Source organism: Leptonychotes weddellii, chromosome 13, assembly GCF_054177405.1.
Source record: "Leptonychotes weddellii isolate Sample4059 chromosome 13, ASM5417740v2, whole genome shotgun sequence".
NCBI classification, from domain to species: domain Eukaryota; kingdom Metazoa; phylum Chordata; class Mammalia; order Carnivora; family Phocidae; genus Leptonychotes; species Leptonychotes weddellii.
The window spans coordinates 59,687,585-59,700,685 of record NC_138381.1 but is presented as its reverse complement, the minus strand read 5'-3'; the positions used below and the strand labels follow the sequence as shown (position 1 = coordinate 59,700,685).

At 43.2% G+C, this 13,101-nt stretch overlaps 1 protein-coding gene across 1 annotated transcript in view; it reads left to right on the top strand.

Annotated features, from left to right (window-relative positions):
• Nucleotides 1–13,101, top strand: part of SLC5A1 (solute carrier family 5 member 1) — a 73,494-nt gene that overhangs the window by 30,898 nt on the left and 29,495 nt on the right. The window contains exons 6-10 of the mRNA XM_006747689.3: nucleotides 4,304–4,409; nucleotides 5,575–5,655; nucleotides 6,779–6,999; nucleotides 7,246–7,381; nucleotides 9,380–9,487. Coding sequence (XP_006747752.1) covers nucleotides 4,304–4,409; nucleotides 5,575–5,655; nucleotides 6,779–6,999; nucleotides 7,246–7,381; nucleotides 9,380–9,487 — 652 coding nt within the window. The remainder of the gene's footprint in view (nucleotides 1–4,303; nucleotides 4,410–5,574; nucleotides 5,656–6,778; nucleotides 7,000–7,245; nucleotides 7,382–9,379; nucleotides 9,488–13,101) is intronic.

Here is a 13,101-nt window from a genome sequence, read left to right as displayed (position 1 = left end):
CATGAGTCTCATGGACGTTGTTCAGTCAAATTTTCAAAGTGATGGGAACAAAGCTTTTGAGCTGAATCCAACTGCCTGTTTTTGTAGATATGGTTTTTTTTTTAAAAACATTTTATTTATTTGAGAGAGAGACAGAGAGAGTGAGTGCACAAGTGGCAGAGAGAGGCAGAGGGAGGAGAAGCAGACTCCCCACTGAGCAGGGAGCCCTACATGGGGCTCTATCCCAGGACCCTGGGATCATGACCTGAGCCAAAGGCAGATGCTTAACTGACCGAGCCACCCAGGCGCTCCTGTAGATATAGTTTTATTTGAACATGGCCACACCCACTTGATGTATTGTCTATGGCTGCTTTCATGTTTCAACTGTAGAATTGAGCAGGTTGGACAGACTATATGGTGTATAAAACCTAAAACATTTATTACCTGAAACTTTATAGAAAAAGTTTGCTGACCCTTGATCTAGAATATGATAATTTTTGATTTCATTTCAAGTTGGTTTTGCTTAGCATGATTGGGTAAATTTGCTTGTTTCCTTCCTTTTTTTTTTTTTTATTAAGGGCTAAGAGAAGTTTAGAGAAGGAGCAATCTGGGAAGAGCTGTGAAACAAATGGTCTCATTGGATTATAGGAGAGTTCTTTTCTATCAATGCTGGTGGTGTAGTTCCCTATTCATTCCCCTACTTTTATAAATAAAAAAATAACAAAATGCTTCAAACATACAGAAAAGTACAAAAACTAATATAGCAAATATCACCACCCTGATTCTATAGATCTTAAAAAATCTCATTTTTTAAAGAAAAGAAATAAAACATTACAGATATGATGGAAAGCTTATTTCTACCCTTTTTTTTTTAAAGATTTTATTTATTTATTTGAGAGAGAGAGAGAGAGCGCACAAGCAGAGGGGAGGGGCAGAGGGAGAGGGAGAAGCAGACTTCTTGCTGAGCAGGGAGCCCAAACCAGGGCTCAATCCCAGGACCCTGGGATCATGATGAGCTGAAGGCAGGTGCTTAACTGACTGAACCACCCAGGCACCCCTATTTCTACCTTTCTTGACCCCGTTCTTAAAAGTTATACATGTCTTAAACTTGGTATGTTTTCTTTTGGTCTGTTTTTATATTTTTACTACATATATATGTATATTTATATACCTATAGAGAATATAATGTGTTTTAAAATTTCTGCTCCCCCCACTTTTGAAACTTATAAGAAAAACGGAACAATGGTATTTAAGAAAATCTAAAGTGGAAAAGCACCCATAATCCTATGACTCTAATTCAGATATTTCATATTGTGTCTTTGCCCGTATGTGTGTTTTCTTTTACAGAATTGCAATCAGTATGTGCATACCATTTTGTCATCTTTCTTCCCCATCTTAGCATCAAGCTGTATACATTTTCCCATGTTTCCATCTTCATAATTATTATTTTGGGGGGATGTGGAACTTAATGGTTGACATAATTTTCAGCAAGACATTTAGAAATCCTCCGGTGGACCAAAAGCTCTCAACAGTGGTCACCTTTGGTCTGAGTGATGGAAGTAGGAACACTTTTACTTTTCCATGTGTAACTTTCTGTGCTGCTTTTTTTCAACTATACCCATAAGTTATTTTATTTTAAAAGTAAGTAAAAAATGTTTTTTTAAATGATAAAAGATCTTGCTCTCTGCACAAAATATTCCAGAAAAGAGAACTCTTACCTTTTAGTGTTGTTGGAAAGTCACTGGACTTGGAGACAAAGAACTGGATTTTAGCTCTTGAGCTTGTCATTAATTTTGTCTTTCTCATCTGTAGAGTAGAGACAATATATTTATCCTTTTACCTTATTTTGGGGATCAAAACAATGAATGTACCTGAAAACATTTGGTAAACTATAAAATTCCCTGGATATGGTGGGAAAAAAAAACCCTAGTGAAGCAGATAAAGTTTGGGCACCTAGGATTCAAAGACTAATGTCAGAGCACCTGGGCTAATGTGAGCTTAGGTATGGCACAGTATTCTGAGGCACTTCTGCTGGCTTTCAGAGTTGTAAGGGCAGAATTTACGCCTGAGGTTAGAAGTGTAATCAATAAAGGGGCCCCTTCAACTGAAATAACTATGTGATGATAAAGAGGCATGGGAGCAGAGGGTCCAGCATTAGGAATACTCAGAATACTCATCACAATTCCAATGGCTCAGTGTGCAGTCAGGAAGGAGTGGCCATTTCACCCTTAGCAAGGCTGAAGTGCAGCTGGGGGCTCTTTCTTCTTCTTTGGCTTTAGAGGATAGGATGGAACAGGCCCAGGACCTGGGAGGGGAATGTTTTCTTTGGCTGCAGGACTTTCCCACTTCCAGCCCCTGAGAATCATAAGCACTCAGAATTAGAGCTTCTTACTTTAAAGATGAGAACACAGAGACATGGAGAGGTGAAATGTTTTATCCAAGGTCACTCAGGCCTATAATCGCAGCACTGGTGTTAAAACCCAGGTCCTCTGACCGCTAGCCCTTGGGTGGTCTCTTTCTAAGTCACCACTCTCTCCTTACCTTCTGACTCTGCGTCTCCTCCTCCACCAGGAAAGACAATGATATTAAGTACCCTGGGGCTAGAGAATCTGCAGGGGAGCTAAGGCAGCAATCCTTAGGAGACCCATCTTGGGAGAGGGAGTTGTGCATTAGCACATAAGCTTGGAGCTGGTGTGAGACAATCTCTCTGCCAACTAATAGAGGCAGGGAATAGGAGATTTGACTGTTGGGGAGCTGAGCCACTGGAGGGCCCCAAGGAGCTGTAAGGAGGTGGAGGTGGGGAAGCTAAGATTGGAGAGGAGATGCAAGGGCACCATTCCCCGGGTTATGACTAGGTGGCCTGTTACACGCCCTGAAATATATTAGGTTTTATGCAATGAAACAGCTCGTGCATTGCACCTGGGGGGGGTCTAGTTTCTTTCACACCTAGCAATTTGAAAATAAAAGATTTACCATGATCATCCCTTAATACTACCCATCCTGGTAGTATTTTGGAACTGCCATGAAAATTCATTTTAGGTGACTCTGGTACTCTCTGTTTGGTTTAAATTAGCCACTGCACCATCCTGCCAGGTAGAAGGTTTTTTGTTTTTTTTTGTTTTTTAATGGGGCTAAATGAGGCAGGGAGGAGAAAGAGAATTGCATCAAGAACATAACTGGTGAATTTGGGAGTGAAGAGGGAACACTTCTCCCTAAAGTTTCATGAAATAATCTAGATAAAGCCACCTAGAAACAAGCTTGCCATGCAAAAGATAATTGGTGATGTTCTGGTTGTGTTTGAGTCAAGGTGGACTCCATCTGGGCTGAGAAGATAAAACTATGATGTTGCTGAAGTTTCTCTCCACTCCAGAGTATGGGTGGGGTTTCCCTCTCATGGACTCTTTAGTACTTGCTTTTGGGAATAGATCTGATAAACCTTTGCACACTGAGGTGTAAATGATAGAGAATAGCTTAGATCAGCAGTCTACAGGTGGGTTGGGAAGAACCTCAAGGTGTTAATGGTTATTCCTTGGCAAACAAAGTTCTATAGTTAAATAAGTTTGTGAAGGGTCATTTACCATGTTCCCTTCCTGGGGATTCACAGTACATACTGTATATTAAAGGCTCAGGGAAGTTGTGTGGTGAGGAAACTGTCTTAACTTCACTTAATCCAGCATTTCACAGATCTCTGACTAGGGAATCCTTTTCTCCCCCCATGGGATATCTATTATCATCTTGAATAAAGCTTGTTGAGAAACTTAGGAATAGAGCATGACTCTGAGGTGTTTGTGTTTTTATTTTATTTTGTTGTGGTAAGAACACTTAACATGCCATCTATCAAAATTTTGACAGATTTTAAGTGTAAAATACATTATTGTTGACTATAGGCACAATGTTGTGTGGCAGATCTCTAGAGCTTACTCATCTTACTTAACTGAAACTTTATGCCTGTTGATTAATAACTCCCCATTTCCTTCTCCCCTCAGCCCCTGGTAATCACCATTCTAGTCTTTGGTTATACAAATTTGAGTGTTTTAGATACTTCATATATGTGGAATTGTGCAGTACTAGTCTTTCATATTCTTACTCAGGGATAAAATATGAACCTTTAACTGGGGGATTTTAGCCAAAGGGCAAGGGGGGTGTGGGCCAACATTGGGCCCAGAAATCACAGGTATTGACATTACTCAGGAGACACCTTCTGCTACCCTCTCCAAGTTTGCCTCCTTGTCTCTGCAGCTGAAGTGCCTCAGCCAGGCCCTGGGTGCAGCCTGCAGTCAGCTGGCCTCATTCACCCCTAACTCTGCCTCTTCTCTTCTTCCAGGCAGACATCTTCTCTGGGGCCATATTTATCAACTTGGCCCTGGGTCTGGATCTGTACCTGGCCATCTTTCTCTTATTGGCAATCACTGGCCTTTACACAATCACAGGTGAGTCCATACAAATGACTCAGCCAAAGCCCAGGAAAGGAGGAGGAAGTAGGAGACATAGCTTCTCCTCTCGAGGAGGAGAGATACACCCAGGAAACAGTTTTAGAATGGAGTGTTTGCTTAGTCCCAAAGCTCAGACCCTAACAAGTTATATGGGAGTCCCAGAAAACTCCAGTGTTGGCCGAAATAGTTCATGTAGCTTCTTCTAGGAAGTGGGGCAGGGACTGGCCTTCCAGGTTGTGGATAGAAGTTGGCTGAGTTGGGAAAATCAGAGAGGGAGTGCCAGGTGCAGGGATGAAGAGAGCAAGGGAATGGAGTCAGGATTGGGCATGGCATGGGACTGGGGCAGGGTGAGCAAGCAGATGCGTTTGGCTGGAGAAGGGTGGTCAGTGGGAGGTAGTTGAGGTGTGTGTGGAGTGATAAGCCCTGATAGTTCAAAAGAGGTCACAGTGCAGGGGGCTTGGAAGCCAGAAGGAGGCCTTGGATTTGATGTGATAGGCGCTGGAAGGCACTGTAGGTGGGAAGGCAGGGAGTGACACAAAAAAGAGATTTTAGAGGAAGACTCGAGAGGTGACTGGAGAAGCTGATGAAAGGAACAGTTGGGGACACTTTTGCAGAGGTGTTACTCTGTTCCCGGTAGGGGAGCCAATGGAATTTGGAGACAAGAAGTTACACAGCTCTGGGGACAAGAAGTTACTTAGATGGTCTGAGTAAAGAGAGAGCAGATGTGCATGGAAGTAGCCCTTCGAAATGTGCAGATTCGGTAACACCCAAACACCTTGTAGAGATGTTAACTCTTTGCTCTTCCTTGCCTTTGTTTGTGGGAGACAGTTCTTACCACAGCCATCTCCTTTGCACCATCTTCTGCCTTCAGTCACATCAAACTCTTCCTTCTCAAATAGGGAGGAACATTCTCCTTTTTCCAAGGTCTTCCCAGCATTTCTGTGAGAAGTAGAGGTGTGGGAACATGTTGGGTAGTAGATTGTTATAACAAGACAAGGGAGGGAAGGAAGGAAAGGCAGATAGGTGACTGAGGGGTGTTCTCAGAGGATGCACAGAGGGAGAGGGAGAGGGGCAGGGAGTGGGCAAAGGAGGCAGGCTGTACCACACAGACAGGTGGTCCTCCTACGTTAGGTCACATGTATTATTTCCTTTGCCTGTTTAGGGGGCCTGGCGGCTGTGATTTACACCGACACTTTGCAGACGGCGATCATGCTGGTGGGGTCTTTTATCCTAACTGGGTTTGGTAAGTGGGGCTGGGGCAGGCTGAGGAGGCAGGGAGGCAGAGGAAGAGGCCTAGGGAGAAAAAAATCAAGTCTAACCTCCCTGCCTGCTGCTGGCCCAGGCAGTGAGCTGGATATCCTCTGCCCTCCCCAGGGGAGTGGTCTAGCCTGAATTGACCACCACAGTGGGTGTGCAGGGGCACCTTCCTCAGCCCTGGAGATCTCAGGCTGGGCCTGCTCTCCACAGAGAAACTGGACAAAAAAAGGGATACATCTAAATATCCATCAGGCTAAGTATATTCAATGTTGTATCTTAAACCTCAGATTACATCTTGTCTATATTTGATGTTAAATGTCCTTTATTTTATGAATTGATGATAGTAAGTGATCATTTTCTTGTTTATGTCCTTATTTGACAAAATTTAAAAAACTAGCCTGTCTATGTTGGCCCCTGACCCCGATTTTGAAATTTTATTTGTCTGTAAAATCCTAAAGACAAGACTGGAGACCCTAGATCCAGAGGTACTTGTTATGGGAGAATATAAAATGCATTTTGTTTTTTAAGAGGGCCCATACTTTCTGTGTGTCCTGTGAAGCCTCTTACCTACTCTCTATTCTGTTTCCAAGAGCTTCCATTTGTTTTTCCCTAGTGGTGGTGGTAGTGGTGGTGGGGTCTGTAGGACACACAGCAAAGAGGTGATAGGGCTCCAGACTCCTTGCCCTTTCTCTGTCCATCCTACCACATTGTTGTGACCAGGGATGGTATGGCTGAGTCTGTGGGTCTCTAGGTCTCTGTGTAGGATTTTAAAGGCTGCTGCTGACAGCAAAGGGTGAGGGGAAAACGTCTTTGAATCTTCAAAACCAAGGTCTTTCTTTTAATAAGTCCAAGTACTTTCCCTTTTTAAAAAGGTTTATGGTTAAAATACTTTCACAGGTTATTGGTTTAGACCCTCACAGGAGCCCTCCCACCCCCAGGAGGCTAGGCAGGGTTAATAATCCCATTCTATGGATGAGAGAGCTGAGGCCCAGAATAGGAAAGTGACTTTCCCAAGACCACACAGTGAGGGTGGTTTCTCAGGCATCTACAGGAAGAAACCCGAATGAAGAGTTGAGAGTTTTAGGATGTTTGTTGCTGATGCTTTCCAGCTTTCCATGAAGTGGGAGGGTATGATTCCTTGATGAGAAAGTACATGGACGCCATTCCAACTGTGATTACTGATGGAAACATCACCGTCAACAAAGACTGCTATACACCAAGAGCTGACTCTTTTCACATCTTCCGAGATCCCCTCAAAGGAGACCTGCCATGGCCTGGGATCATCTTTGGGTTGTCCATCCTTGCCCTGTGGTACTGGTGCACAGATCAGGTACCCGTGCTTGATGTGTGGGGTGGATGGGGTATTCCCCATGTCTCTACAGGGACCCTGTCTGTCTATGGCTTGTGGTGTTAGGTACGGTAGGGCTAGGCTCATATGGTCTGGGGTCACTGAGCCTTAGTGACAAGGGGGTGGCAGGCCAAGAACCAAGAACATGTGGGAGGGGAGCTGAGGGTAGCCAGAGGGCGTTGAGAAGTCTCTGGCCCGCACCCCTCTCTTACTGGCTTTCCCTGGCAGGTCATTGTGCAACGCTGCCTCTCAGCCAAAAACATGTCTCATGTGAAGGCCGGCTGTATCCTGTGTGGGTACATGAAGCTGCTGCCCATGTTCCTCATGGTGATGCCAGGAATGATCAGCCGCATCTTGTACACAGGTGATCCCTTTTGCTGGACTCAGCAGCCACTTTCTCCCACTTTTCTGGCTCTGTGTCACTTCTAAAGCCCTATAGCTCCCTGCTCTTCCTCTTCTTTTTTTCTTGCCACAATTACCAAGCATTATTGTTCCCCCTTTACATAGCAAACAGCTTGAGTTCACAGAACCTGTGGGGTTGTCTTCCCTGGTTCCTTACAATGACAATTACTTTCTCCCCTTTTGCAAATTCTCTGAAGTCATGATTCACTTCCAGCTGTAGCTTCTTCCAGCTAATATTTGCTAGCTTTTTGCTCAGTCTTCCTTCCTCAGTGTGTAAAATGTCTTTAATGTCAAAGGACCCTGGCCAGTCTCTAGTTGCTTGATGCTCAGAGCCCTGTTTTTTGGGCCATTTCTTTGAAGAGCCCTGAGCCTTGTACTTTGCTATCTAGGGTAATAAAGTCTTTTTGACCCTTTTTTGGCTTCTCCAGCATTGCATTTTTTTTTGGTCAGCCATCATAGGTCAAAACTGTTTCCTGGAATATGAAATAATGGCAAAAAAGAGAGCACCAGGGAGTGAAACTTTGGTGAGCTCCTAAAATGAAGACAAGACAGTCTGGGGGCACTTGCTGCCATTGGCTATTAATAGCATTCCTATTAGGTCTTTTACACTCCTATACTGGCTCACCTGTCATGAGAAAAATATTCCTAACTGAATAATTTATATTGTAATGGGTATAACACACATAAAAGTATTTGAGATAGTGCTATAATGAATCAGCGCTCTAGGGAGCAGCACTAAATGATATATCTGTAGTAGGTACCTAATAAATGTTTGTTGATTTAATTCTAAAGAAGTTACTGGAATTTTCTCCAAGTCTCTAGATCATTTCCCCTTCCCCTCCCAGGCTACTTCTTATCTTTCTCTATACCAGATTTTTCACATTTTGGAAGTACTACCCAATAGCCCTCCCACTGGGGAGTTCCCTCAGTCATCTGGGTGTTTAATCCTACTTGCAAAAAAGCTGCTTCAAATAAACCTCAAAATTAGGAGCCACAAGTCACTATGATCTTCAGGAGAAGCAAGACAGTAGTCAGTGCTAAGCTGTAGGGAGGCCTAGCTAAAGTCTAAAGACTGTGCCCCTTCTTTTCCCACCCTGAGCATTGCTTTGCTTCCCCCACTCCTCTGCCTAAGAACCCTTTTCTCCCCAGTCAGATCTTGGAGATGGTCATACCAGCAGGGCAGGGGCATGGCATGGAAGGGCTCAGCTTGGGGCTCCACTCTCTGTGGAACCAATTCAGGGCCTTGGGCAGGGATGTCCTGTTTGAAGCCTTATTTTAAGAAAGTGAATCTTGTTCCATACAAATTTTAGGATTGTTTGTTTCAGCTCTGTGAAAAATGTCAATGGTATTTTGATAGGGATTGCATTGAATGTGTAGATTGCTCTGGGCAACATAGACATTTTAACAATGTCAATTCTTCCAATCCAGGAGCATGGAATGTTTTTCCATCTCACTGTGTCTTCCGCAATTTCTTTCATAAGGTTCTGTAGTTTCTAGAGTACAGATCCTTGACCTCTTTGGTTAGGTTTATTCCTAGGTATCTTACAGTTTTTGGTGCAATTGAAATTAGTTAATCAGAAAAATACAATTATCATATGGCTTCACTCATATGTGGAATTTGGGAATAGGGCAGAGGACCATAGGGGAAGGGAGGGACACCTGAATGGGAAGAAATCAGAGAGGGAGACAAACCATGAGAGACTCCAGACTCCGGGAAACAAACTGAGGGTTGTGGAAGGGAGGGGGTGGGGGGATGGGGTCTGGGTAATGGTCATTGGGGAGGGCACGTGATCTGATGAACACTGGGTGTTACACACAATTAATGAATCATTGAACACTACATCAAAAACTAATGATATATGTTGGCTAATTGAATTTAAATAAATAAAAAAAGGAAAGTGAATCTTGGAAATATTTCCCCGATGTCTGCTTGCTGACATGGCTCTTCATCTTTCCTCAGAAAAAATTGCCTGCACTGTCCCCTCGGAATGTAAGAAATATTGCGGTACTGAGGTTGGCTGTACCAACATCGCTTACCCGACCTTGGTGGTGGAGCTCATGCCCAATGGTGAGAGTCATCTTGCTGGCAAAGTCTTTTTTTGGAGGCTGATTTGGCTTCCACTTTATGTAGATTTCTGTGGCCTTCTGGGGAAAAGCCATTTCTGAGCCTGCATCCTGCCCAGTAGGGAAGGCTTCCCTCTGGGTGTCCTCAGTTTTTGAAGATGTCTTCGTTCAGTGGAAAGGAGACATATGACTTGGTTGAGCTCTATGAGACCTAGCATGTGTTCATCAGTCAGGTGTGGAAAAGAGGTGATCTGAAAAGGTGCTAGTGAAAAACACAACTTTTCCATGCTCATCTAGAAGATCTTTTGGAGCTCTCCAACAGACATTAACATGAAAGCTTAAACTAAGTGGAGTTTTTTCTTGAGAATGAATTGATATTCCAAGGAGGAAGGGCAGAACAGTTTTAGCTATTGAATGAGGAAGTTTGAGGCAGTAGATGGATGGGCCATAACGGGGCTTCTCACTACAGAGAATGTGTTATCCTAGGTGATTGAGTACTTGGCGTCCAGAATAGTTAGTTTTGGGTTGGACCTGTAGGGCTACTGTTCATGTTTCATGTCGAAGAAAAATCTAATTCTGGATCAAGGGATGCAAACCTCATTAGGTTAGGGGGTCTCAGGAGACTAAAAATTCAAAGGTATTGATCAGGAAAATTTATAATAAACTTATAAAGTTTTATTACTGAGAGGAAACCTAGAGACTATCTAGTTAAATCTCTTCATTTTATAGTTAGGGAAACTGAGACATACAGAAGGAAAATGATTTTTTTCCAAGGCCACACAGCAGCTCAGTGTCTAGCTTGCTTAACTGTGCTCAAGGCTGGAATTGAAGAATTTTTTTTTTTTTAAACCACAAACTGGATGTGTGACCTTGGGCAAACCATTTGCATTCAAATTCTATAAAAATGGGGGTAATTGTTAACTATGCCACTGAACTGGGCTGCTTATTAATTAAGGTTGCAATTAGAAGAGTCACATGGCTGGTTCTTTTAGAGTTCTGGTTTGGATTACACTGAACTATGTGGGGGTGTTTATGTTATTTCTCTTTCTCTTTTTTTAAGATTTAAAACATTTTTGTAATGATTTACTTATTTTATTTTTATTTATTTTAAAAAAAGATTTTATTTATTTATTTGTCAGAGAAAGAGAGAGAGAGCACAAGCAGGGGGAATGGCAGGCAGAGGGAGAAGCAGGCTCCCTGCTGAACAAGGACCCCTGAAGTGGGACTCAATCCCAGGACCCTGGGATCATGACCTGAGCTGAAGGCAGACGCTTAACTGACTGAGCCACCCAGGAGTCCCTACATATTTATTTTAGAGAGAGAGAGAGAGCATGAGTGAGTGGGGGGAGGGGCATAGGGAGAGGGAGAGAATCTTGAAGCAGACTCCCTGCTGAGAATGGAGCCTGACTCGGGGCTCGATCCCAGGACCCTGAGATCATGACCTGAGACAGAACTAAGAAATCAACTGACTGAGCCACCCAGGTTCCCCTAAAAAAAATTTTTTTTTAAGTAATCTCTATACCCAATGTAGGGCTTGAACTCACAACCCCAAGATCAAGAGTCGCATGCTCCACCCAGAACCATCCAGGTGCCCCTGTTTACGTTGTTTCTTTAGAAGGGCAGATTGTGGGTGAGACTGTAGTTCTGAACACTGTGCTAGAGTGAACTGTACATGACAGGAAAATGCACAACATGAAAGACAACAAAATGCTATGTTTACATGTACCATTACCATTCCCTCATCTTCAGCTAGAATCTGGCTTCTATAAACACTGAATTTTCCAGTGACTCCCTGTGCTAGATTAAATAGATATTTTCCATTCCTTATCTTACTTGACCCCTCAGTAGCATTCAGCATTATTGATCACTCATCTTTCTTCCGTTATCTCTTCTCTTGGATTCCATTATACTATACTCTCCTATTTGTCTGTTTTATCTCCATCCTTTAGGCTGCTCCTTTTTGTCTCATTTGAAGATTCAGCCTCTTCCACTTGGTTGGTAAATGTTGCCCCACCAATCTGTCACTAAATTCTGTCCATTTTGCCTCCTAAATATCTCTTATATTCATCTATCTCTTTCTATTTTTACCTCTATCACCCTACACTGATATACCATTATTTCTTGCCAGAGCCACCGTAAAATTACATTCAACAAATATTTATTGAGTGAATAGGAGAGTTTGATAAGAATGTAGTACAGAGGGGAGAGCTTTATCCCAGCTTTACAATTAACTAAAGTAACCCTGAACAAATGGCAGAACTAGGGCTCGAAGCCCTACCTACTAACTCCTTGAAGTGGACCTTTGTTTTGTCAACTGAAAAGTGAGGGAATTGGACTAGAGGATCTTTGTAACTCCTGTGGTTTATGTGGTACAAGCTCAGGAGGAACCATTAAAAAATTCCCAACAGGGGCACCTGGGTGGCTCAGTCAGTTAAGCGTCTGCCTTCGGCTCAGGTCATGATCCCAGGGTCCTGGGATCGAGTCCTGCATTAGGTAGGCTCCCTGCTCAACAGGGGGCCTACTTCTCTCTCCCCCTGCCTGCCCCTCCCACTGCTTCTGCTCTGTCTCTCTAATAAATAAATAAAATCTTAAAAAAAAAACCTCCCAACAAATGACAAAATAATTGAAGCTGGCAGCCTTTATTTTCCTTCTTGCAAGGCTGTAGATGAAAACAAAACTATAAAATTATTTGCAGATACAAAACCTAGAGGAATGATAGAATCATGTACCAAAAAGATCTCGACAGGCAGGAATGTTGACTCAAATCTGATAAGCTCAAGTTTAATAGAGGTAATATGTCAAGTTCTGTATATTTGGGCCCCCAAGCCCAATTATAAAGAGTATTGTAAGAAACGGAGGGATCTTTAGTGTGGAGAAGAGAGAGTTCAAGAGGACATGAATTATCTTTGAATATATGAAAAATGGTAAAGTGGGTCAACAGTGAGACCTCTTCTATTGGGTAGCTTAAGGACTGTGTCTGAGGCTATAAAGAGGCAGATATCAGCCTAGTTAGGATTGTCCAAGAGGGAGCAGACTCCCTGTGCATTTGTGGATTTCCTGTTGCTGGAGAATTTGGGCAGAAGAAGGGATTCTACCAATGGATGGTAAGCCTAGGTGACGACTAAGGTTACTTTTACTTCTAAGACTCCATGGTGGGCCCTCAGCATGACCTGGCCTTCCAGCCTAGCAGGGATAACTTTATGCTGTCCTTGGTATGGAAGTAGTGATAGAGATTATAGCCAACCATGCTGGCCATGATTGGGAGAAATTTTATTTATTTATTTAGATTTTATTTATTTATTTGACAGAGAGAGTGAGAGAGCACAAGCCGGGGGAGCAGTAGAAAGAGAGGGAGAAGCAGGCTCCCTGCCAAGCAGGGAGCCCAATGTGGGGCTTGATCCCAGGACCCTGGGATCATGACCTGAGCCAAAGGCAGATGCTTAACCATCTGAGCCACCCAGGTGCCCTGATTGGGAGAAATTTTAAAAGGACAATCCCTTATTCTGATTTGGGCAGGTGTAGTATTATCCCCATTCAACACACCAAGAGATGAGGCCTAGAGGTTAGCATAACTTGCTTAGGGTCAGAGTTTGGAAATATAGCCTTGTCTTTTGTTTT